Genomic DNA, 26,170 nt, shown 5'->3' with positions numbered 1-26,170 from the left:
GAAGCAACTCAAGGACGGCACCTTCATCTCCCAAACGAAGTACACGCAAGATCTGCTAAAGCGGTTTGGGATGAAGGACGCCAAGCCCGCAAAGACGCCGATGGGAACCAACGGACACACCGACCTCAACAAAGGAGGTAAGTCCGTTGATCAAAAAGCATACCGGTCAATGATAGGTTCTTTGCTTTACTTATGTGCTAGTAGACCGGATATTATGCTTAGCGTATGCATGTGTGCTAGATTTCAATCCGATCCTAAGGAATGTCACTTAGTGGCGGTGAAGCGAATCCTTAGATATTTAGTTGCTACGCCTTGCTTCGGGCTCTGGTATCCAAAGGGGTCTACCTTTGACTTGGTTGGATACTTAGATTCCGACTATGCTGGATGTAAGGTCGATAGGAAGAGTACATCGGGGACGTGCCAATTCTTAGGAAGGTCCCTGGTGTCATGGAATTCTAAGAAACAAACTTCCGTTGCCCTATCCACCGCTGAGGCCGAGTATGTTGCCGCAGGACAGTGTTGCGCGCAACTACTTTGGATGAGGCAAACCCTCCGGGACTTTGGCTACAATCTGAGCAAAGTCCCACTCCTATGTGATAATGAGAGTGCTATCCGCATGGCGGAGAATCCTGTTGAGCACAGCCGCACAAAGCACATAGACATCCGGCATCACTTTTTGAGAGACCACCAGCAAAAGGGAGATATCGAAGTGTTTCATGTTAGCACCGAGAACCAGCTAGCCGATATCTTCACTAAGCCCCTAGATGAGAAGACCTTTTGCAGGTTGCGTAGTGAGCTAAATGTCTTAGATTCGCGGAACCTGGATTGAATTGTAGCATACATGTATTTATGCTTTTGATCATGTTCCTTTTTTGCATTTTGTTGCTTATTGTGGTGCTCAAGTTGTACAAACACTCCCTGAACCTCACAAGTCCGTTGCAAAGTGTTGCACATGTTTAGGGGGAGATGTGTTACAACTTGACCCTTTGAGACTAACCATGTGTTTGAGTTTGATGATTTAGTCTCAAAGGAGGATTGAAAGGGAAAAGGTGGACTTGGACCATGAAAGACTTCCACTGCACTCCGATGAGAGGGTAACTTATTCCAAGTTCATCTCATGCAATCTTATTGCCTTTGTATTCTTATTGAAGATCTTGGTGAGGCAATGGGGTTAAGAGGCCAAGATTGATCCTGTTTTGGTGCTTGATGCCAAAGGGGGAGAAAATAAAGGCCAAAGCGATAAATGGATCAGCTACCACTTGAGAGATTTGAAAATAGTAGAGTAGAGTTTTTGTTTTGTCAAAACTCTCTTATTGTCTCTTTTGTGAAAAGTTGGCTTCTTGTGGGGAGAAGTATTGATTATGGGATTTAGGGGGAGTTTTTGAAATCTTTGATCAATCTCCTTTGGAATGACTCTCTTTATGCTTCAACATGTGTGTTTGACTTAGAGATAGAGATTTGAGTTTGATTTGCAAAAACAAACCAAGTGGTGGCAAAGGATGATCCATATATGCCAAAATTGAATCAAAACCAATTTGAATTTTTACTTGAAGTGATTTTGCACTTGTTCTAGTTGCTTTATGTTGTGTTGGCATAAATCACCAAAAAGGGGGAGATTGAAAGGGAAATGTGCCCTTGGGCCATTTCTAAGTATTTTGGTGATTGAGTGCAAACACAAGTGCTTAAATGTGAAAATGTGCCCATGGTTGAACAAAGTGCAAATCACAAGTAAAGGTATGTTTCTAAGCCTTAGTACATTGGTTTTGTGTACTAATATCTTGTCTAAGTGTTAGAAACAGAAAGAAGAAGAGAAGAGAAGACTTGGCTGTGTACAGCCAAGGGGCTGTTTCGGTCTGGGGCACCGGACTGTCCGGTGGTGCACCGGACAGTGTCCGGTGCGCCAGGCTGCCTCGGCCGAAGAGGCCGCTCTCGGGTTTTTCTCCGGCGACTTCGGCTAAAATTCACCGGACTGTCCGGTGCGCACCGGACTGTCCGGTGAGCCAACGGTCGGCCGGGCCAACGGTCGGCCGCGCGATCGGCGCGCGACATGTGGCCGAGCCAACGGTCGGAAGGAAGCACCGGACTGTCCGGTGTGCACCGGACTGTCCGGTGCGCCAGATCTGCAACGGTCAGCAACGGTCGGCTGCGCCTGTTAAGGAAAGAAATCGGGCACCGGACAGTGTCCGGTGTGCACCGGACTGTCCGGTGCGCCCGACGACAGAAGGCAAGAATGGCCTTCCAGATTTGCTCTCAACGGCTCCTAGCTGCCTTGGGGCTATAAAAGGGACCCCTAGGCGCATGGAGGAGGATAACCAAGAATTCCTTGAGCACTCTTGATCACTCACACATCAATCTTGCGCACTTGTTCTTCATTCTAGTGATTTGAGCTCCGTTCTAGTGTGCTAGTCTCTTGAGCTCAAGTCTGGGTCTTGTGTGTGCGTATTCGCTGTGATCTTTGTGTTGTGTGAGTTGCTAATCCCTCCCTTGCTCCGTGATTCTCTGTGAACATCTTTTGTAAGGGCGAGAGGCTCCAAGTTGTGGAGATTCCTCGCAAAAGGGATTGAGAAAAGAAAAGCAAGAACACCGTGGTATTCAAGTTGATCATTGGATCACTTGAGAGGAGTTGAGTGCAACTCTCGTCCATTGGGACGCCACAACGTGGAGTAGGCAAGTGTTGTACTTGGCCGAACCACGGGATAACCACTGTGTCATCTCTGTGATTGATTTCTTGTGGTTATTGTGTTTTGACTCCTCTCTAGCCACTTGGCCATAATTGTGCTAACACTTAACAAGTTTTTGTGGCTTAAGTTTTGAAGTTTTACAGGATCACCTATTCACCCCCCCTCTAGGTGCTCTCACCAAGTAAGAAACATGGATTCATCTTTGGCATTAGTTTATGAAAATGATTTATAAGTTAGATCCATGAAAAAATATTATGGAGAATAAATGTTACACATGCAAAAAAGGTATTTATGTTGAAAACATTATTCAAACAAAAGAAATTGCATGCAAGACTCTTCTTTAAATACTACTCCCTCAATCCAAAAATATAATTTAATAATCTCAGTGATACTTATCTACTACTACACATTGTGCAAGGGTAGCAGGTGGGCTTCGGGAGAGATGTATTATATGTTTTTACTATAATAGATGTAGACATAAACACACATGTGGTGTAGTGGTAGCTACAAACACATTTATTTGAGAGGTTGCGGGTTCGGCTCCCCTTGGAGCCTGTTTTTTTAATTTAATTTTAGCTAGGCGTGGGATGCACGTGGGAATGAGAATAGACTTTGTGGGAGGGAGAATGAGAAAGACACGTGATAGCCGGGAATGGAAATGTGAATGAGCTTTGCAGGGAGGGGAAATGAGAAAGACAGACAGCTGGGAATGAGGGAATGGCAGAACACAGAATGGGGCAGCCTACCCCTTACCGTCTTAATAGTCAACTAGAACGGAGAGTAGAATAAAGCAGAGCCACTTCGTTCTTTGTTTGATTGGAGAGTTATATGAGTGTAAATGGGAGAAAAGGAAGGAGAGCGCTCGCATCCGGTTATTTTGGCGGAGTTAGAGCATATCAAATTTTTATAGTAAATTTCTATATGGAGACTCCATGAGCCATTTAATTTCTCTTTTGTTGAAAACTGAACATTAAGAAAATAGGAATGATCCACTTTATTCTCCTCCATTTCTCAACCAAGCGTAGCCTAAGACAACTTGTGATAAGAGCCGAACTAAATATTAAATATACACTCGTGTTATTATATAATTAATCTTTTAGTTAGCTATATCTAACATGACAATCATAAAAATCGTTGTAGACTATATTATTAAACTTGCTCTTAGTTGCTGTGTCTAGGACATCACCCCCGTGTTAGAGTCATACGCTACAGGCAGGGGCGCAGGGCCACGCTACGCGAGCGCGGAGGAACAACCGAACAAACAGGCCAGCGCTCTGTACCGGCGTTTCTCCTCCTGTCTCCTCCCCGCTCGCGCTGTCGCTTCGCCGCTTCAGATCCAAACCCGCGTATTAAAAAGCGCTCCAAGCGACCAAAACCCTAACCCTAATCACCGCAATTCCCCAATCATCGGCCCCGCGCAAAACCCTAGCCCAGCGCCACCTACCCGTCCCTCTCGCCGCCGCCGACATGGCAGGCTCATCCGGCGGCGCAGCCTCCTCTTCCTCCTCCCGTGGCGTGCCGGAGAACAGGTTCTATAATCCTCCCCACGTACGACGCCAACAGCAGCAGCAGGGGCAACGGCCGTTGCGGCCCGCATCACCGTCGCCCTCGCCGCGGCCGGTGCGGCAGAAGCCCCCTCCGCCGGCGGCGGCCGTTGCCGCGTCGGCGGATGTGGACATCCGGGTGGATTCCGACGACTCTTCGTCGACGACCTCGTCCAAGCCATCGGTGGCGTCCACCGCGGCTACTGCAGCAGCGGGTGAGGTGAATGTGGCCGTGGCGGAGGCGGAGGCTGGGAATTTGGAGAGGTTCCTCGCCTCCACGACGCCCTCTGTGACCGCTCAGTTCTTGCCCATGGTATTTTCCGGCTTGCTCTTTGATGCTCCAGTTTGGACTGATGTGTTTTTGTAGGATATCGCTTCGTAGAGGTATCTGCCGTGGTCGATAGGAAAGGGATCCGATGGAGAGGATTGTAGTCTCTGTGCCATTTCTACTGCATTTGCAGAGCCAAACAGATGAGTCGACAGAAACACTGCACTGTAGATTAGATAAATGATGAATCGTGAAGTAATCGTTTAGCTCTGGTTGACGGTTATTTATCGAAAGCCCCACAATCTTCCTTTGATATCAAACGACGATTGACATAATGGCATATGTAATGTGTGTATGCATATCTGTCGTTGTCTCTGGATTATGCATTTGTGTGAAGCGATCTCTGGCAAATAAATAAACTGCAATTTGGATGATGCTGTTTGTTTCTGTATCCGTGTGTAGTAATAAAGTTTGTGCTACTACATTCTTCATCCGTTACAATTTTCGATTCTTTGGTTGAAATACCACTCCCGTTTAAGGAACTGTTTTGTTTTTCTGCTGCTGACTAGCTTCAAATATTTTCCACTGCAGTCAAGCCTAAGGATGCGGCGAGGTGGTGATGCTATGGATTCACGACCTTATTTCTGCCTGGGAGATCTTTGGGAATCATTCAGGGAATGGAGTGCTTATGGGGCCGGTGTTCCACTTGTGCTAAATGGCAGTGACTCTGTGATTCAGTATTATGTGCCATATCTTTCTGCTATCCAACTATTTGCAGATCCATCAAGACCTGCTTCAAGAAACAGGTACATCCTATTTTGTTTCACAAAACTCATGGTGTCTATAAAGTTTCCATTGCACTTAAACCTTAGGAGGGCCAACCTTTGTACCAAAATGGGTTTCAATTGTTTCTTGTTTGTCTTTGTTATGCTTCACAGCTTCAGTTCGTTTGACCTTTGATATTTTCATGTATCAAGAGAGAACTAAGTTAAAACACTGATGGAATTGTGCTCCATGCTTTTTGATTTTTTTACACTTATGCCAATATATCTAAAAGGAAATAAGTATGCTTGAATGCTATTGAGCTAGAGCTTAAGGCAGATTAAGCATTTCCAACTTTTCTTTTTAGTTATATTGGCCTATGCCCTTTCAAGGCAAATTATGTCATATGTTACTGAGATTTACTAACTTGGTTTTGTCAAGAAATTCTATATGTGACAACATTATGCAGATTTGTTCTCTGTTAACTACTTAACTTGCAAGAACACTGAGATGAGAGTTGATATCTTTTGTATCACCTGTTGTTCACTAGGCATTGCTAGGTACAGCGACTTTAATTGGTGGACATATATGTAAAGAAATTAAATGAAGTAAACAAATGAGAGAAGTTGTGAGTAGATAGCTACAACCAGCACGGTGTTTTTAGTATGGTTGCATTTATCGCCTTGGTGATGTTTTTGATAGTGTATAACTTTTTCTAGTTATTTTTCTCGCTTACTTAAGGCGTCCTGGGGATGAAAGTGATGGGGACTCTATGGATACTAGCAGTGAGAGCAGCATTGAGAATGACGTTGAGCGGCTAAGAGTCTCATCATCACTGGAAGGTAAACATCGACTGGAAAATGGTGGCATACGAAGTGATGATGGTGAAGGCGATGCATCTTCAAGTTTTCCAATATTTCAGTATATGGAGAGGGATCCTCCATATGGTAGAGAGCCTCTGACAGACAAGGCGAGTTTTTTCTTTATCTGAACTAATGCTTAGTAACGATGGCATGTATACAGAATCTAATTGTGCATGGGTTTCAGGTATCAACTCTTGCACACAGATTTCCAGCTCTGAAGACATTCAAAAGCTGTGATCTTCTGCCATCGAGCTGGATGTCTGTTGCATGGTATGTTTCAATTGCTATTGGTTTTTGTTCACTCAATTTTTACTTCCATTTTTCTCAATGGTAAGGCCGTGACGGAATATGGTTCCCTATTGCTGGATTCACTATGATGTATATGTTTTGTGCGGTTGCTCTAGTTCTGAGGTCAATGCTGTCTTTTAACTTCCAGTCTTCCACTTAAAATGTGTTGAATAACTTGTTAAGGTGAATGTTTTCTTGTGTTTTAGCTTCGGTCTATGAGTTGCTTGATGTTTCCAGAAGGTATCTGCATGAAGTTGATCTCATGTATTTATAATCAGCCAACATCTAGAACATGCTTATCAAGGCGTCCATTAAGCATCGCCTTAGCGCTAAGGCGCGCTCACAGGGCAAGGCCTCTAACTTGCATTGCGCCGGGGAGTAAGGCGCCCGCCGCGGCGTAAGGTGCCGGTGGGGCGTAGGCAGGGCGTCCTCGGGGCGTTGGCGGGGCGACACTTAGGGGATAGGTAGGGTTTTGAAGTGCGGCGGCTGGAAACAGAGAAGAGGACTTGATCTGTGCGGCGGCTGCAGCAGCTGCCTCCTTCCTTGCGGCGCGCAGTGCTCCGGCCATCGGAGGGAGACTGTGGTGGAAAAAGAACTGAGGGGAGAGAGGAGAGCTGCGGGGGAGGGAGAAAGAGAGGAAAGCTGCAGGGGAGATGCAGTGTGGGAGAGAGATAGAGGCCGGCGGCTGCTACTAGGTTGCTGGCGGTTGTGACCTAAAACTGTGTTTTGGGCTGAGTTGAGCTGGACTCTCTCATTGTGAGGTTCTTTCTTTCTTTCTTTTTTCTGCTTCTACGAGGCTGAAAGTGGACCTATTAGACCTTATAAAAGTGCTAGCTTGCTTATTAACTTTAGATTAGTGATATATAAATAATGTTTGATCTAGTTTTTTCATATTTATCTATGTAACTAAGGCATTGCCTCTCCTTACGCTTTATTGCCTAAAAGATAAAAAGGGGGCCGGTCGCCTTACCGCCTTAATAACTATGATCTAGTTTCATTGCCTTAATGCTGTGCTTCTCTTTTCTACGTACCACGTTTTGATTTGTAGAAACTAGAGTTATGCTGTTGCAATGGTCAGAGTTATGACATTTGTCAACTGTGCTGGCCCATGCAGAGGATGCCTACCAGTTGCAATGCCTAACAATGGCTTGCCTACTGTGCTGAATTTCAGCATAAGATACAACCTGTGTAGAAGAGCAACGCTGTTAACCTGGTGTTGCTATGATTCTATACGTTACTGGTTTCATCCTCATGCTTCCGATTGCAGGTACCCCATTTATAGAATTCCAACAGGGCCAACATTGAAGGATCTCGATGCCTGTTTTTTGACATTCCATTGCCTAGCAACACCTTGCAAGGGTAAATACTAAGCGACTTGTAGCGCCATAAGGATTTTACTTTGCCTCTTGACAGAATGCAATGGCACCTGTGTGACATTTTTGCCTCTTGACAGAATGCAATGGCACCTGTGACATTTTGCCTCTGTAGACACAACTTGAGATTTTGCATCTGTTGCATATAGAGTTCTTACCCCCATTGTTCTTGCAGATTGTGACCCTCCTACGCCAGCATGCCCTGGCTTTGGGGGAATTAACCGCGGCACGACTGCAGCTGGGAAACTATCTTTGCCTATCTTTGGGCTGGCACCTTACAAATTACGTGCCTCCATTTGGACATCTGACAAAACTCAAGAACGGGACCTCGTCACCTCTCTGATGCAGGAGGCTGACAGCTGGCTCCGCAGAATACAAGTAGACCATCCGGATTTCCGGTTTTTCGTATCCCATTTCAGTACAACGTGGAGATGACCCGTGGCTGTAAATGGTTCATTTAGTATGAATATGGCATAGAGACACCTGAGTGCCCTTTTGTAACGGGGGGGAATGTATGAGTTATAAGCCTGCGTGCATAACTTTTTCTCTTGTCTCCAGTAAGCTGTATCTTTTGTAGGTTTGTTTTGTTGTGGGGTGAAAGTAAAGATGGATGGTGGAAAAAGCAAAATTGGAGGCATTGTGGAACTGAAGTGAAATATGGGGAAAAAAGAATAAAGATTTCCAGTTATTAGAGTTGAGAAAGGTCCAGTGTTTCATGTTTAGGTTACCTGAGCTGCCCGTGTGTTTGGTCCATCACTCATCGGTTCTACAATAAATAGAGGAAATACACCAGAAGTACAGATACTGATCTTCGAAGTGCAGATGTTGGTCCTCTTCGTTTTAACAGTGGGTTTCTTCAGGTAGTTTTTTTTAAATAGAGCGTTTAGGCCTTATTCAATCTGACTGTTGCAATACAATTAGGCAAAATCTTATTCAATCTGAGAGCAAGTTAAATTGAACCAAAAAAAATGATAAGAGAGGAAATCACAACAAGGCGCGGAGCCGAAGCGGGAAAAAACAGCTAGCTGCTGGGTCGTGGGCTGTGGCTTCGGAATAGGGTTACACGATATGATTAGGCAATCTCAAAAGCAAGAATGTTGTCCTTGATCTGAAACTTAAAAGATCGCATCGTCTGTCATCGCATTGCGTGCTCTGTGAGACCTTCCCGGTGTTTGTGTTTCTGTTCCCCCCACATCACACTGCGCGTCTCTCTCTGCGTATCTGCATGCATGCGTGCATCTTTTTTCAGACTTAGCTAGCGTGCCGCGCACGCACTGCCCTGCCCTGCCCGCCCTCGCTCCCCCTGCTGCTGCATGTGTGCCTCGGCATGAAAAAAGGCAGCCATTTTGCACGATCCCCGACGACGTGTACGTACGTGGAAAGGTTGCCTTTGCATTCTGTACAGGCACAGGCAGTCATGCATGCTTCGCTAGATCTGGGCCGTACCAGATGGAAGTGCAGCTAGATGCATGCGTGCAACTGCAATATATGTAGAGCGGATGTTCAGTCAAGTTGAAGCATACGAGTAGTAGTAGTAGTATGTCTTCAATTGGCATCCAATTCCATCCGTCCGGTCCGGTGCATGCTTTTGCGGATCATGCTCACGTGCCATCCCCACTCGTCCATGATTAGCAGGGTGAGTGCGTCGTGAGTAGTGATGATGATGCTTCCGTTCGCCGTGCTATGATGGCGCACCGTCACCAACCATCCCCGTCGATCCGTTCACCCCACTGCGGCATGTACGGTGAAGTGAAGCTATACTTTCCAGTCCGAGGGATTGCCCAATTTGCCATGCATGGCTAACAGGAGGCAAATGCTTGGCTGGCTTGGCTCTGGCACTTCATCCGACATGGTGGACTCCTCCTCCAGTGCACTATGCATACCTGGAGAAGAAGAAGAAGCAGCAGCCATTTTTAATCGCTCTCCTTTTTTTTAGTTTTAAGAAAAGAAACATTGTCCTTTCTGCAATTCCAGTGGGCTCTACTCTCCACACCCCCACACACGCCAAAAAAAGACATTCTTTTGCCCTGGAGACAAACAGATATGAGATAACCTCTCTGGCGCCGCCATATCATCCAGCTCGGCAGCCCCAAACGCCCAAATCTCGTTACTTTTTACATCACCACCAAAACGACCAAAATTGTTGGGTTTTTTTATAGGAGCCAAAACAATCGCGAACAGAGAAGAAGAGGAGTACGAGCGTGTGTGTGTGTGTGAGAGAGAGGGGGAAAAGCCAGAAAGGCGTCCTCTGTCCTCTCCTTTTCTCTCCCCTCCCTCCCTCCCTCCAAGCTCCAATCCAGCAACCCCGGTCTCCCCACCCCACCTCACGCAGGCGGCATTAATGGATTCCGCGGCCGCGGCCACCTCCCTCCACCACACCCGCCTCCTTCCCGCTGCGGCGAGAACCCTAACGTGACGCGCTGCCCCCGAACGGCTCCTCCTCCCTCCCTCCACGCCGTCGTTTGCTCCGGGTGTGCTCTCGTTGGGGGAGGGAAAAGAAAAGGTCGCTGCTTTTCTGTGTGGGCGTGGGTGGCGCGGCGGCCCAATGCGGCTCGATCCGGATTGCTCCGCGCCTCGATTTGCCTCGGGTTTGGCGCCGGCTCCGTGAGTCCCCGCGCCTGCTGCTGCCGCCGCCGCCGCCGCCGTTCCGCCTCGGAAAGGTTGGATCTTTATGGCATTCTCTCTGCCTTTTCTGTGTGGGCGTGGGCGACTTGTTGGTTCTTGAAGTGGGTTGTGCTGCTGGGGACTGCCTGCCTGCCTTCTGGTTAAATTTTCGTAGAAGCTCGCTGGTAGGACAGGAATAGGACGCGGGAGTCATCCCGTGGTCGGAATCTTTTGGCTTTTCTGCGGGGTTTCCTGGGTCGAATTCGGGGGTGAAGATCTGGGGACTAGGTGTTGGTGCTCTCTTGATTAGCTAGCTTTACCTGCATTTGGGCTTATACTCCCTCCGGTTTCCTATTAGTTGTCGTTTAGGACAACGACACGGTCTCCAAAATATAACTTTGATCAATGTTTTTTTGTTAAAATACAAATGAACTCTTAATACATTTATACTTTTATAAAAGTACCTTTTATGATAAATTGGCACATATAAATATTAGGTTCCAAAACTAAATAACAAAATAATTATTTGTAGTCAAAATTTTATAAGTTTGACTCGAACCTTATCCAAAACGACAACTAATAGGAAACCGGAGGGAGTACATGTTTTTTCGCTCCCTTGTATTATTCTGTTGATTCTCTGCGTTTACACGAGGTGTTCTATTTGCAGGTTTATTTAGTTGGTGAGGAGAAATGGATGTGGAGAAACCTGCTTCCAAGGGGCATGGTTTCTTTGCGCTCTTCGATTGGGGAAAGAAGTCTAAGAAGCGCCTGTTCGTCGGGAGCACGGGCAGTTCTCCAAATCTGAGTAAGAAGATCTGCAATAGGAGTCCAGTGGTTGGCTGCTTGCTGTGCACAAGATGCATTTTTATTGGGGGGAAGGGGGGGGGGGGGGGGGGGTCTGGCTAAATTTTATATCCTGATTTCCCTTTGCAGAGAATGCTGCAGATGGGAAGGATATTGATGATAGTACACCAAGCACACGGTCAAATTTGGTGCGTGATTTTCCCCCCTGTGCCATCCAGTGTGTTGCTATGCTTGGAGTCCTGAATATACTATGGTTGTATGTATACAACAGATCCTTGAAGACACCCCAAGCTTGAAGGAAAGCACTGAACATAGCTGCTCATCTTCAGTAATTGATGAAGAGGCTCATTCAAGAAGGAGCCCGACTGTTGTGGCTAGGCTTATGGGCTTGGATTCTATGCCTGCGGCAAGCTCAACCGAATCCAATCCCATGCCATTAACCGTGCAACCACCTTTCCAAACCAACAGCCATGAAGATTTTATTGGCAGAAGTTATGTTGGTAGTCCCCTTAAGACGCCGGGTAGTCCTATTGATCGGTTTAAAGTGGAAGCACTGCCTCCTAGACTTGCCAAGAGGACAGTATCTGTTGCACAGTATAAGTTGCTGTCTCCCATGAAAAATCCTAACAATATATCAAGCAGGAATGCAGCTGATATAATGGAAGCAGCATCGAGGATCATCAGACCTGGAGTAGAAAATATCAGTCCCTACAGAGTTCATGATGTTGGGAGTGCAATTGCTGCACGTGCCTACAACCCAGGAGAGCTCATAGGAGCCCAACAAAGGTCACAGAAACTTAATGAAGCACTGAGAAAATGTGATGGCCCTGCATCTTTTAGGCCGCCAAGTGGAAAACCTTCAGATGGAAGGTTGAGAGGTTCGGAGGGCACCTCGACGTCCAGGATCTCACAGGCAAATGTATGTGTTCCAGTTGGTCCAAAGGTAAAATCCGGCGATAGATTAGATACTGCTCGAGCTATGCATGCCCAGGAAAAAAGAGGCATGAGAAAAGGTGGTAGAAAGCTTGAAACTCTCAAGAACCCTGAAAATAACATGGCTAAAAGAAGTGGGTTGAACCGACAAAAGGATAGTAACCAAATCGGCACAACAAGTTCATCCAGTGTGCTCATGCCAAACAGCAGAAAACAGAATGCTACAGCCACCAAACATAAGGTGAACTCGAACCCAGCAACCCCCAGTAGACAACGGAGCAATATCCACCAGATAAATGCCCATCCAAGAAAGGTGAGGGTGGCCAGCACATTTGCTGGAAACAGTAGTCAAGGTAGCAGAAAAGTGGACTTGCAGCCAAATGCTCATGCTAACGTAAGAAATAATTCTGTACCCAAAGCAATCCCGAAGCCAAGAAGATTACAAGACAGGAGAGCGTACTCTGATACAAGCCAGTCAAGTGATAGTATTAATTCTGAGAGAAGCCAGAGGCGGATTCGGCACAATATTGTGATTGATGAGCAGTCATCTTTTTCAACAAACAAAAAGAAAGTCAGCACTGAGATTGTTTCATTCACATTTACCTCACCAGTTGATAAGTCACTACATGGCATCCACTTCCCCAATCATTCAGTATTTACCTCACCAGTTGATAAGTCACTACATGGCATCCACTTCCCCAATCATTCAGTGGAAAAACAGTTTTTAGGGAATCTGAACACTGTGTCAACTTCAAGCAATACATCAAACACTAAACTTGATGTCATTGATGGTGATTTTTTGGGACTCCTGTTGGAGCAGAAATTGAGAGAGTTGACATCTGGTGTGAGATCGCCCTACACTAAGACAACCAAAGGTGTTCAAGCGCATCACACTTCAACAGCTTGGGAAGATATGGCATCAGCATGTGAAACATCTAGCATTGCTTCTACTGATTATGATAGGGAGTCGTTACAATCTTTCAATGATGGAAAAGCTACTCTCCCCCAGACCGATCTTGCTTCTAGAAGTCTCCAGGTATGGCATCTCATAGACCCTGGTGCACCTCTTTCAGTCAGATCCTTTTGTCAGCATCATCTCCTGCATATTAAATTGCTAGTTCTGAACATATGATGTTTGTTAGTTGTTACTATATGGATCAGAGAAAACTTGGAAGGGAGTTACTTTGTGTTAGTTTAGGCATGAGAATTTCTCTTCATATAGCTACACATTTTATAACACATGTGTTTAGATATATCGTATTGGAAGTTTGGAGAGACTTGTTTATTTTTTGTGTGAACAAAGTTTGGAAAGGTTTTGACTGTACAGTAGGCAGTTGCTCATAATACATTTTATAACACATGTGTTTAAACCATAGGGAGAAGGTAGGCAATTCACTCATACAAAATAACATTCCACTCACATGCAGCCAAAGTTGAATGTTGGCATTAATGTATGCATAACAGGTTAAACATTGATCTTTATGCTGACATATCTACCTTTGATACCAGTCATCTCAGCCTGTGAAGAAGTACGATCACGATGTCACGGATCAAGCAGAGCCGCCTGAGCGTCTCGGCCGAGGTCCACTCTTCACATGGGAGGCTTCTATTTCAACCGAAACCTGTAGCTCATCAGAGAGCTGGAGGAGTGCAAAGGGTAAACAGAGTAGCTTGGAATTTGCTGTAACAGGTAGCCATGGATCTGCCTTTCTCAGATCCTTTCCTGTTTTACTCTTTTGCAGGAACAAGATTGTTTGGTTCAGCCGAAGGAGGCAGAACCTGTGACTCGACGCGCTCGAGCAAGTTCCTAGAAGCGGACGCCTCGTCAGAGTATTCCGACACAGCCTCATCGATCACGGTGGCTACGACAGAGATCCCTCGATCAGAAAGCAACAGTTCATGTCATATGGATGGTAGACAGGATCTGCAGTTTATAAGAGAGATACTGAAAGCCAGCTCTCCTGCCCGGCACATCTTCTCTTATCTGGAGCGGTTCGGCGATTCAGGTGTTCTGGATGCGCACGTATTGGAGGAACTAAACGGGGATATTAGGCTGTTGGGTGGTGAAGAGCGCAAGGGTTACAGGCTGAGGCGGAGGCTGCTCTTCGACTGTGTCAATGAATCGTTGAGCGCGAGATGCGCTTACTACTTCAACGGTGGCTACGGCCTGTGGTTCACGGGAACGGCGGTCCTGCAGAGCTTGTCGGCAGAAGGGATCCACCGAGAGATGACCGGCCTGCAGGTCGGCGAGGAGTGGATGGTGGACGAGCTCGTGTACAGGGAGATGAGTGGTCCTCTGGGGAGCTGGGTCGACTTCAAGGTGGAGTCGTACCAAGGCGGCGGAGACATGGCGGCAGAGCTGCTAGGCTCCTTGATCGACGAAGTGGTCGCTGATCTTCTGACCACCGGCTCGTTCTCGTAGCGGATGCTGGATTGGATGGATCCTCCGCCCTCACTAACGATACCTACCTTGTTTGTATATCGGTAGCTCGTCTCGAGAGGAATTGTGTAGCTAGCGTTCCTAAGATGAATGGAATGTCACTAACGTACCATTCATTCACTATTCGATGACTGATCGTTTTCCTGTCAAAAGTGGAAAGAAAGGGGAAACAAAAAAGAAACATTCTTGGCCTGTTCTATGGGTAGTTTGATCTACTCAGATGGTCATGTTGCAGGAAAAATAGTAGCTGGACAAGTCAATTTTGTGAAGCCACTGACAATGGCTGTTAGTGTAGGTATGACTGCATTTTTGTTTAAAGGGTTCAAAGGATGACTGGCTGAATCTTATTAAAAAGGTGGCGAATTGTATGCGCTTTTTAAATGACTAATAATTGTATGTGTTTCGTGAAAAAGGAAACCCCTCCTCGATAATGCGTAGGTATAAAATAATAACACACGAAACCGAATATAGCGAAGAGACAGAGACCGGCCTAAACTCTTTTCACCGTAGATTGCACAATCTATCTATAGAGTTTGAAATTGGGTAAGAGCTTAAAACCCTATTCCAACAGCTAAAATTAGCTAATAGTTTTGTCGGCGTTTCGAGACCGGGGGTCCCTAAGCCGACGAGTGAATGTCGCCGCGTGCCCCAGCCCAGATGGGTCGGCGCGAGCGCGAAGGGGGGAGGCGAGGTGGCCGGAGACCGGCGTGAGAGAGGTGGGAATCCCGCGGCCTTCGTGTTCGTCCCGCGTCCAGATCGGGTGCGCTTGCAGTAGGGGATTACAAGCGTCCACGCGGGAGAGGGAGCGAGCGGCCTCACGCGAGCGCCTGTCTCGTCCTCGTCCCCGCGCGGCCAACCCTCTCTAAGAGGGCCCTGGTCCTTCCTTTTATAGGCGTAAGGAGAGGATCCAGATGTACAATGAGGGATATAGCAGAGTGCTACGTGTCTAGCGGAGGAGAGCTAGCGCCCTAAGTACATGCCGTCGTGGCAGCCGGAGAGATTTTGGCACCCAGCTGGTGTGATGTCGTGGCCGTCGGAGGAGTGCTGGAGCCTGGCGGAGGGACAGCTGTCGGGGCTGTCGAGTCCTTGCTGACGTCCTCCTGCTTCCGTAAGGGGGCTGAGAGCCGCCGTCGTCACAGAATATGCAGGGCGCCATCATTGCCCATCTGGTGGAGCGAGCCAGATGGGACGCCGGTCTTGTTCCCCGTGGCCCGAGTCAGCTCGGGGTAGGGTGACGATGGCGCCTCCCGTTGACGTGGCTGGTCTGCGCCCTAGGTTGGGCGATGTGGAAGCTCCTCCGAGGCCGAGGTCGAGTCCGAGCCCCTGGTTCAGGCGAGGCGGAGACCGTCGGCTGAGGCCAGGACGGAGTCCGAGCCCTGGGGTCGGGCGGAGCGGAGTTCGTCGTCTTCTGGGGCTGAGCCCAAGTCCGAGCCCTGGGTCGGGCGGAGCGGAGTTCGTCGTCTTCCGGGACTTAGCCCGAGTCCGAGCCCTGGGTCGGGCGGAGCGGAGTTCGCCGTCTTCCGGGACTTAGCCCGAGTCCGAGCCCTGGGTCGGGCGGAGCGGAGTTCGCCGTCTTCCGGGACTTAGCCCGAGTCCGAGCCCTGGGTCGGACGGAGCGGAGTTCGCCGTCTTCCGGGACTTAGCCCGAGTCCGAGCCCTAGGTCGGGCGGAGCGGAGTTCACCGTCTTCTGGGACTTAGCCCGAGTCCGAGCCCTGGGTCGGGCGGAGCGGAGTTCACCGTCTTCCGGGACTTAGCCCGAGTCCAAGCCCTGGGTCGGGCGGAGCGGAGTTTCCTATGGTGCCTTCGGCCGGGCCTGACTGCCTGTCAGCCTCACTCTGTCAAGTGGCACCGCAGTCGGAGCGGCGCAGGCGGCACTGTCCTTCTGTCAGGCCGGTCAGTGGAGCGGCGAAGTGACGACGGTCACTTCGGCTCTGTCGGCTGGGGGGCGCACGTCAGGATAAAGGTGTCAGGCCACCTTTGCATTAAACGCTCCTGCGATTTGGTAGGTCGGTGCGGCGATTTGGTCAGGGTTGCTTCTTGGCGAAGACGAGGCCTCGGGCGAGCCGGAAATATATTCGCCGCTGGAGGGGGCCTCGGGCGAGACGGAAATCCTCCGGGGCCGGCTGCCCTTGTCCGAGGCTAGGCTCGGGCGAGGCGCGATCGAGTCCCTCGAATGGACTGATCACTGACTTAATCGCACTCATCAGGCCTTTGCAGTTTTATGCTGATGGGGGTTACCAGCTGAGAATTAGAAGCCTTGAGGGTACCCCTAATTATGGTCCCCGACAGTAGCCTCCGAGCCTCGAAGGGAGTGTTAGCACTCGCTTGGAGGCTTTCATCGCACTTTTTTGCAAGGGGACCAGCCTTTCTCGGTTGCGTTTTGTTCCGGTGGGTGCGCGCGAGCGCACCCGCCGGGTGTAGCCCCCGAGGCCTCGGAGGAGTGGTTTCACTCCTTCGAGGTCTTAATGCCTCGCGTAATGCTTCGGCTGGTCTGATCGTTCCCTCATGCGAGCTGGTCGTAGCTCGGGTGTACGGTCGGGTGCCAAGTTCTCGGGCTGGTATGTTGACGCTGTCAACGGTTCGGCCGGAGCCAGGTTTGCGAGAGCAGCCCCCGAGCCTCTACACAGGGCGAGAGGGCGATCAGGGACAGACTCGACTTTTTTACATACGCCCCTGCGTCGCCTTTCCGCAAGGAGGAGGGGGAAAGCGCCATGTTGCCCTCGATGGGCGCCGAACATGGTGTTTCCGGTGAGCTGCAGGCGGGTAATCCGAGTGGACGTCTGTGCCCCATTCGTTAGGGGTCGGCTAGGGGCCCAGAGGCACGCCCAAAAGTACCTGCGGGTGATCTGCCGGACCCGGTCCCCTGGTGACGGGGTCCGAGGGCTCGATGCCTCCCTCTGATGGGATTCCGTTACAAGATCGTTCCCGCTGGTCTCGGAAATGTCCTAGGGTACCTCGGGAGCGCAGCCCGAGCCTCGGTTATGTATTGAACGTACCCATGGTCATCCCTCGCTCTATGTCTGAGGCGGCTGTGAACCCTTCGGGGGCCAGCCTTCGAACCCCTGATCAGTAGTGGGCGCGGAGCCCGAGTAGCCTGAGGCGGCCGTTGAACCCTTCCGAGGGGCCGGCCTTCGAACCTCTGACCAGTAGTGGGTGTAGGGCCCACGCGACCTGAGGCGGCTGTCGAACCCTTCCGAGGGGCCAGCCTTCGAACCTCTGATCAGTAGGGAGGCTCGGAGCCTGGTTCCTTCACGGGGAAGGATCCTTTTCGAGGTATCCCCCTGTCCCGGTCCCTGCTGCAAGAGAGAGAAAGAGGGAAAAAGGAAAAGGATACGAAATCGAACGACGCGGTGTACCTTTTTTGACGCGGTCATTATGGCGAAGGCGAAGCGTCGCCCGCTTCTCCTGCCAGAGGCGCCGCCTGTCCCGCCGCAGAGTTAATGCGACGGGGCGAGTGGTTCGCGGGGCGGCCGTTGCGCGTGCGCGAGCCGTTCGGGGAACGGCTGTTTCGCTTTGCGTTTTTGAATCCCGCGTCCGGTCTGGGCGGAACGTTTGAACCGGTCTCGCCTTGGTCTTTATATACTCGGGATAGGGTCTGGCGATGGTTCTTTGCTCCGCTTCCTGCCTCCCTCTTAGGTTTTCGCAACCCGAGAGACTTAGCCAGAGAAGAGGAAACCGCCCTCCCTGTCCCTTGCGCCGCCACCCCTTCCGCTCGGTGATGGCTGACCGGGTGACCATCATCTCGCCGCGCGACCCATGGCCTTTTTCCACGGTGACGGCGAGTGATCTGGAGGATCTTGTTGGCGAGGGTTTACTTCGCCCTCTCACCGATGAGCAGCGGCCGGAATGGATTCCCCCCGTGTGCGGAGCCACTTCGTCCCCACCGCCGGGGTACATCGTGAGCTTCGTCTCCTTCCATGAGCGGGGATTTGGTGTGCCGGCGAGCCGCTTATTGCGGGCGATCCTGCACCACTACGGGGTGGAGTTGCACAACCTCAGCCCCAACTCCATCTCGCAGGCCGCCATCTTCGTAGCGGTGTGCGAGGGGTACTTGGGGATCGCCCCCCATTGGGATTTGTGGACCCATCTCTTTTTCGCGGAGCTTTTCGCTTCGCCGACGGGGGAGAGGAAGGTCCGCGCAGCAGTGTGGGCCGGCGGCTGCACCCTCCTGCTGAGGCAGTCGCGGGCGTCGCTGTATATTCCCGCCATCCTCGCGTCCTCGAACAAGGGGTGGCAGCGCCGGTGGTTCTACCTCCGGAACGACGGCGAGTTGCTCCCGCCGTTCTCCCAGCGAGTAGTCACCACCGCCGTCGATGCTTGGCGCCACGGGACCCCGCACGAAAGACAGAAGAACCTCGAACCCCTTCTCAAGGCCTTGGAGGCGTTGCGAAAGGGGGGACTCACCGCTGCGGGAGTGATTGCCGCCATCCACCGCCGGAGAGTGCTTCCCTTGGCGGAGCGACGACTGCCACTTTGGGAGATGACACCGGAGGCTGACTTGGAGGGCTCGCGGATGTCCTCGGGCCCTCTTCCCTTCGACGTCCTCCATGGGCGGGTGGCCGTCGCGTTGGGGAAACCGGACCCCAGCGCCTTCTCCCAGCTTTTGATGCACCCAGACCAAGGGTGCGTGACTCTGGTGAGTGTCCGCTCCTTCCTTTCTCTTGCATAGGGTTGCTCCTGGTTCTTACGATTGGGGTTTTCCCCCTTCTTCAGGAGGTGGGGTGGCACAAGCCTTCCCTGCCACGGGTCCCGCAGGATGCGGTGGACCGAGCAGCGCGGCGGGTTGCCACGGAGGAGAAGAAGAAAAAGAAGGACGCATAGAAGGCCTGGGCCCGCGAGCGGAGGCGGGCTCGAGACGCCTTGGAAAAGCTTCATCGCCGGCAGGAGAGGGAGGGGCTCCCGAGGGAGCCGTCGCCGGAAACGCCCGACGACGACGACGACGATGAAGATGATGACGAGGAAGACGACATGGCTACCCGCCTTGGCCTCAGCCCTGGCTTGGGGTTAGGCCAGGAGCCGTCAAGCCAGCCCCCGAGCGAGCTAATGCCGTCAGTCCCCGGAGTCGGGACGCTAGGGTCCCGGCCCGAGGGGCGGGGGCAATCCGAGAGGGTACTTGACCCCTCGGCTGGAGGAGTTGAGGCGACCCCGGGGATCCAGGCCGAGGCGTCTGCTCCCCGAGAGCCGCCGCCCACGCCGGCAACGCAGGGGAGCGACCCTCAGGTCGCTGTGGCAGTGCCTGGGCAGTCCGCCCCCCCGGGCGTCCAGGGCGCCCAAAGCAAGGGTGGTGCCGAAGCTGCCGGCGAAGCGGACCTCGACGGCGGCTCCGGGGGTCGAGATCCGAGAGACCTCCCCCCAGGCACGGTTGATCATGGCCCGGAGTGGGTAAGTATCTTGGAATGTCTTCGTCCTGGCTTTTCATTCGTATGTCCCGGTCGTGATTTTTCTTTTTCCCTCAGCAAGCGAAGCCATGGCCTGACTGACCTAGCACCCCGGAAGGCCCTTAAGACGGCGCCGGCTTGCGCCGCCAGCGCCGCTCCGGGCCTTGCCGTTCAGCTGACCTTCTCGCAAGGTGCTCCACATCAGGGGGCTCAGGCGGCACCAGTCGCCGTGGAGCGGGTTTCCGAGGCTGGCTCTTCTGCTGAGGCGGCCATTGTGATAGGGGAGGCGGCTGACGCGGACGTGGCCCCAGGCCCACCGGACGTGTCGGCGATGCCGGCACCTGTCGCTACTGAAGTCGCCGCCGTCCCAGTCGGGGAGCGACCGGTCGCTGCCGACGTTGAGACGGCTGAGGCATCGGCGCTCGGTGCCTCGGAAGAGGGGGGCGTGGAGACGCGATCCGTCCCGCCGGGTGGCAGCCTCGTCGCTGTGCGGCGGAGCTCCGAGGGCCGGCGCCAGTTGCTCCGGTTCCGGACCCGTGAGGCCTCGGATCCCGTCTTCGTTCTCGACGATGAACGGGAGGACCAGTCCTGGGACGAGCTCCGCGAGTGTGCCGAAGCAACGGTGGGGTCGCTCCGGTCGTCGCTGGAGGTTTTCTGCAGGGACGTCCCCAAAATCCTCCAGGTAACGGTTTCAGGCATACCTTTTCTCTTTTGTGACCAAGGCGTCTCTCGTGATGCCCCGCTTCCTTCCCTCAGGATCTGACGGATCTGAGCTCCGCCAAGTCGTCGTTCATTCGCCGCGAGGTCGACGTCTGGGGCTCGCTGCGATCCCTGAGGACCTCGCTCGCTGGGGCTACTGTGCGCCTCTCTCAGCAGGGTGCCGAGGTGGCGGACCTTCGGTTGCTCTGCACCGATCTGAGAGCCGAGGCGGCAGCGGCGCGCGCGGAGGCGGCCGCGGCGCGCGCAGAAGCACAACGACAGCAGTCGGAGTTCGACCGGGTCGTCAAGGAGCGGGACCAATCTCGGGGCCAGGCTGCCGAGGCTGAAAGCCGGGCTGAAACCCTTGCAGCCGACCTAGCCGTAGCCCAGGTCGCAGCCTCGGAGCAGCGTGCCCGAGCCGGAGGTACGCCTTGGCCATCTTCGGTTTTCGTTCCTGCTTGTTTCCTTTGCTTGTGTTTGAGATCTTTCTCCTGGCTGTCCGCAGAGCTCGAGTCCGCCCTTGATGAGTCCGCCAAGGCGCTTGCCGAGGCGCTTGCCGGGGCGGTCGAGCAGAGGGAGGCCGACCACGCGGCCATGTCCGAGGCCGTCTCGGACTTTTGTCGGGTCCTTGGCTCCGGCGACATCCCCTCAAGAAGCTCCCCTCAAAGTCGCCTTCAAGTCTTGGGCGATCATGTGCGCGGCAGACTCCGCGAGGCGCTACACCACGGCGTCAGGCGGGCCTTCGCCGTGCTCGCTTCCCACTACGTTGTGGACCTGGAGCGGGTCAGCGAGGGGTATTGCCTTCCCGACGAAGATGAAGCCTCCCTGGCAGAAGTCCAGAGGCTCGATGCGGCCGCCGCGGGTCCGAGCGCAGTGCTGGCGACCACCTTTGAGGCAGAGATCCTCCCACCTGCACCGTCGTCGGAAGCCGGGATGGACTTTGCCGAAGGTGGGGACGAAGCCGAAGGCGCGGCTCCTCCCCGAGGCGACGCCTAACTCTGCTGGAACAGTTTCTATTGGATGCACGTGTGTCTTTCTGCGGCCGCTGAGGCCTGAACACTTTGTTACCGTTGCATGAAGTCGTACTCCTTTCCCTTTCATTTTGCGTGTCCGGCTTCGCCTATTAGTAACAGGGTGGCTTCCCCAAGTAGGGGTCACTTTTCGTGGCGGGTGACGAGTGAGGTGTCCGTAACCCGGAGGCGTAGGAGTCCCTCGGCTCAGTCGGGCTTGCCACTTACATGCACCCGCGTTCGCTCCTTGGGGTCCTGCTTCCGACATAGCCGGGGGAACGCAAAAGCCTTTTTGATTGAAAATTTTGGACGCAGAGGGTGAAAGGGAAATGTGCCCTTGGGCCATTTCTAAGTATTTTCACTACAACACTTATGGCCTTCTATGACGAATAGTTGATGACAATAGAGTAATTCGTCATTAGATTACCTTGTTTATGACGATTTTTAGAAGATGACTCATTGTAGTGACGAAAATTTAACCTCCGTCATTAAAACCATCATAATATACTCTAGCATTGTGTTTGTGACGATTTTTTATGACAATATAAGAATCGTCATAAGAATAAATCGTCACAACCTTTTTAACATAATAATTATAACGATATCATATGACAATGAGCATATGTCATCGACATATGATGTATTTTTTTTAAAAACTATTGTCCATGTTAGCTCGCGTGATCCACCATTAACGACAGGTCCTATTGCCATATAAGCTCTTATATTTAACAAGTTATCACACATGGCAATATGGTTACTAGATCATGATTTTTTTCATTTTAAATCTACTATACAAAGCACCATTTTTCATCTTATCTGTACTGTATACATGCACTTTGTTATACTCCTATAAAACACCAGTTTCCATGTTTTTATGGTTTCCACCGTCATCGAGTTTCGTAAAAAAACTCCTCAATGTTCCTTCAATTAAACCATGGTCTTACACCTCCCTCTAGACCTCCTCACTATGCCTCCTGAACTTGGAAAAAGCCCCTTGCCTACGTACTCCATCGCTTTCTCTGCCCGCGCCTCAACCATTACATCTTGTTGGGCGTCTGCCTGTCCCCTAGCTCTGCCGCCACGCCCCTAGCGAGAGCACTGTGCCTGCCTACTTCGCGCCCATGGCCGACCGCCTTGACGTGTTGCTATATCTCGGCCCCTTCGTCGATTCGCTTAACATCAGCCCGCACGATAGTGTCCAGACGCTTGTCAAGTTTCTCGGTAAGGGGTGGACCTACCATATAAGATATCGGTATTCAAATAAATATCTAAGATTTCTGAAAAAATAAACACATATAAATAAAAATATGTGCATATTTAAAATAAAAAGTACATGTTCGCTACCTTACTAGTCGTGTAGCCCAGCAGCACAGCAATCTTTCTCATGGACGCACGGACGTGCCTGCTTTCTCGGGCGTGCTAGGCGCTATCCATCCTGAGCCGCCATAACCACCGCCTGCTAGTGCAGCCAGCAAGCCGCTCGCCACGCGCGCGACGCCGTGTTTGGCCCCCACCGCCGTTCGGCCGCCTTCCCTGCCGCCGGTCCGCCGTACTCTTCTTCGCTAGACTGCTCCCCTTCTCCATCGATCACTTGCTCCACTACGCGCAAGACGCAACCGTGCCTACGGCCTGCTAGTGCCTAACTTCCTCCCCCTCTCTATGCGTGCCACTCCAGGCGTCGAGCTCGCCTCTGCGGGACCGTAGCCCCCACCCCTCATTGGCTCTCTGCGCGAGCGTGATCGCGCCTCCGCATCCCATGTTCAGTGGAGCCCTAAAGGTAATGCAAATCCATTCACATTCCATTTTGGGTTTCCACACAACCGATCTATATATTAGACAAAACACAAAATCGATTTAGTATTCTTTATTCCAAGTTCTGGCTACCGATGCTGGAGGATTTGGAAAGGCGCTGTTTGATTAGAAGACGAGCATCCTGACAAGTGGGTACCTATATCCTGTATGGGCCATTTTCTGGTAGCAGTTTGTTTCGCATCTCCATGTATTTCTCAATTTGGAGACTGGAGAGAGAACAACAGAGAGAAACTGATGTTGAGGAGAACCATAGAAGTAATTGGTTAGGCTTGAGATTAGGAATTTGGCAAACAGGTACTATATTTTGGAGAGCGATTTTGGTTCTTATTTGAAATTCTTATGTTGCGTCAATACACTGATAATTTCCAATGTCAGGTTGTGTTTCTACGAAGATCCAAAATTCCTTGGACCAAAAGCTTCAGCTTCCAATAGTCGGTAAGCACTACTCATATATCATGGTCAATGCGGATGATTTATTAACTCATTAGGTGCTGAAGAACTGACTGAATTATGTACAAAGGTTGCAGACCTGGGCACTGTGCATCTTCGTAAGTGCTAGGATACATAGTATGCAAGGTTTAACTCAATCTTATTCCCTCCCTTTTGTAGTTAAGGGCCTTGTACTGCGAACTCTGGACAAAGTTTCATGCTGCTACAAAGGTGTGGTTCACTAACTTCAAAGAGAATAAGCTAACTGTTTCCAACTTTGTAGTCACACTTTTTACTTTTCTAGGCTTTACACCTAGCCTCAAAGACACATATTTAATACTGTCCATGTTTTGTTCAGGTTTATAGCGCACTTGGGCATGGCTTATGCCATCACATTTTTTGCCTGTTATCTACTATTGAAGGAGTATGAAAATATTTCTAACATGAGGCTGCACTTTCTAGCTTCAGAGAAACACCAACTAGACCAGTTCACCGTTGTTCTTTTGCTACTATGTTCATGTTTATTATAGCAGGGTTGGATCCATATGTTTACTTTATCTGAATTGATGGGATAGAGCAGTATGGAATGATTTTTGCATCATTTGTTAAGTGAGCAGGCTATGTGTTGTGCTTAATGATTTGGTGTAAATTGATTTCTTCCTAATCCTAGCTGCACTAAAATATGTTGCTTTGGAGTCTGGCCATGCGTGCGATTTAATTGCTTGGTTGCTCTTTTAATTTATGTTTTCCAATTTATGACATGCTAAGTTAAATCATGTGACTTGTACGGACTTATAAAATTACTACATGTTTTTAATAAATGTGTCAAGTAAATATTATTGGTTTTTGCACCTCATGCACTGATAGATTATGTTCTTGAAAAATAAGATTAATGGAGTAGAAGTTATATTTAGAAGTTAGAACCATTGGTTGGTTCGCTTTGGGCTTGTGTGTTTTACATTCTATCTTTGAAATCTTGTAGAAGAGGAAAAAATTGTGAGTGAGCACCCATATCTACTATATTAAAATATGACACAGCCATTACCATTCCACTATATTCAAATTTCTAAGCTTCTATTTGATCAGTGAGCACCCATATCTTCTATGTCGCCATGATTCTTCGATTTAAGCACTTTTTTTACTGACCTGCTCCCGTTTGTTTCATGTAGTGCTCTGCATACCTGGTGAGTGTTTAATCAATCTCGGTGCTGATTTGTTAGTTTTCTTTAAGAGGTATATATGGTTGGATCTGTGTTTTTTGTGTTAGAATAGATAAAAGTGCTGGTATATCATGGCCATAAGAACGATTGTTTTATTTAGTGGAATTAGAACAAATTGGTTGGATCTTTTACTGCTTGATCAGATGCAGATGAATATGTGGGGTTTTTAATTAATAGCAAAAACTTTCTTACTGTTTGATCAGATGAATATGTGGGTATTACCACTAAAAGGAGAAAAAGCTCACTCGAGTTGTTACTTGGCTACCTTTTTAAATTAATGTGGAGAACTAAACAATGATATTGATGACATGTTGGCACTGAAATCTTACCTATGTTTATCTCTTCTAGGGAGTTGCCGAGCTTTCTCAACAATAGCGATCGTGGAAGGCGTCAACCAGATTGTGGATGTTGAAACTATTCTATCTACTTTTGGATCTAAGTTATAGGATATTTGAACATTTTAATGTTTGATACCTGGATGCTTTATGCTTATATGTGGATGCTAGAAAAAGTTGTGTACACATGTTTTTGACAAAATTGTACGCACGATTTGGATTGCATTCAATTGAATGATCATTTTATTAACTGATGGTGAATTAAATATGTTATAAACAATTTCTATGTTGTTTGATTCTATAACGAATATATGTGTCACACGAAAATATTTGTCATAATTTACTTGACATGTGAGCTGCCACGTAACGAATTTAATCGTCATAATTTTTTTGCCACGTTAGCTGCCATGTCAGCCTATTTATCACGAACATATTCGTCTGCCACGTGGCAATAGTCCAATGCTACACTCTATGACATTTCAGGACCTTGTTTATGACGATTTATAGCGTCACAAATTTTATGACGAATATATTTTTTGTCACTATATTTATGACGTTTTTTGTCTTTCGTCACAAAAGGTCTTTTAACACGCACCTTCTGTGACGATGACCTTTTCGTCACACAGTCGTCACCACATGAAAGACTATGACAAAAATACCCCGATTTGTGACGTAATGAGAATGTCATAGAAGGTCATATATGTTGTAGTGTTTGGTGATTAAGTG

General features: G+C 49.8%; 3 protein-coding genes across 8 annotated transcripts; all 3 read left to right on the top strand.

The window, feature by feature from the left end:
- The first annotated feature begins 3,919 nt into the window (after positions 1 to 3,919).
- LOC100273886 (uncharacterized) lies at positions 3,920 to 8,505 on the top strand. Of its 2 annotated transcripts, none has more exons than XM_008683277.4 (6): positions 3,920 to 4,538; positions 5,085 to 5,299; positions 5,997 to 6,225; positions 6,303 to 6,388; positions 7,674 to 7,765; positions 7,955 to 8,481. In XM_008683277.4, the coding sequence occupies exons 1-6, from the start codon at positions 4,149 to 4,151 to the stop codon at positions 8,212 to 8,214; spliced, it is 1,272 nt and encodes a 423-aa protein (XP_008681499.1). In that variant the 5' UTR covers positions 3,920 to 4,148; the 3' UTR covers positions 8,215 to 8,481. The 2 variants fall into 2 exon arrangements, with proteins under 2 accessions (XP_008681499.1, NP_001347411.1); NM_001360482.1 differs by having other exon boundaries at positions 3,988 to 4,538; positions 6,042 to 6,225; positions 7,955 to 8,505.
- Positions 8,506 to 9,205: 700 nt separating this feature from the next.
- Positions 9,206 to 14,941, top strand: LOC103625735 (uncharacterized). Its single transcript, XM_008646136.4, has 6 exons — positions 9,206 to 10,439; positions 11,051 to 11,188; positions 11,317 to 11,375; positions 11,459 to 13,156; positions 13,630 to 13,777; positions 13,863 to 14,941. Exons 2-6 carry the CDS (start codon positions 11,074 to 11,076, stop codon positions 14,540 to 14,542), a joined length of 2,700 nt encoding a protein of 899 aa, XP_008644358.1. The 5' UTR covers positions 9,206 to 10,439; positions 11,051 to 11,073; the 3' UTR covers positions 14,543 to 14,941.
- Positions 14,942 to 23,030: 8,089 nt separating this feature from the next.
- Positions 23,031 to 25,694, top strand: LOC103625734 (uncharacterized). Of its 5 annotated transcripts, none has more exons than XM_008646132.4 (6): positions 23,031 to 23,425; positions 23,630 to 23,754; positions 23,836 to 23,895; positions 24,070 to 24,120; positions 25,059 to 25,122; positions 25,458 to 25,694. In XM_008646132.4, exons 2-6 carry the CDS (start codon positions 23,646 to 23,648, stop codon positions 25,519 to 25,521), a joined length of 348 nt encoding a protein of 115 aa, XP_008644354.1. In that variant the 5' UTR covers positions 23,031 to 23,425; positions 23,630 to 23,645; the 3' UTR covers positions 25,522 to 25,694. The 5 variants fall into 5 exon arrangements, with proteins under 5 accessions (XP_008644354.1, XP_008644357.1, XP_008644353.1 ...); XM_008646131.4 differs by having other exon boundaries at positions 23,034 to 23,425; positions 23,523 to 23,754; XM_008646130.4 differs by having other exon boundaries at positions 23,034 to 23,425; positions 23,507 to 23,754.
- Positions 25,695 to 26,170: the final 476 nt, after the last annotated feature.

Source organism: Zea mays, chromosome 5 (genome assembly GCF_902167145.1).
Source record: "Zea mays cultivar B73 chromosome 5, Zm-B73-REFERENCE-NAM-5.0, whole genome shotgun sequence".
NCBI classification, from domain to species: Eukaryota; Viridiplantae; Streptophyta; class Magnoliopsida; order Poales; family Poaceae; genus Zea; species Zea mays.
The sequence above is the reverse complement of the archived record's forward strand: the minus strand, read 5'-3'. Positions and strand labels throughout refer to the sequence as shown.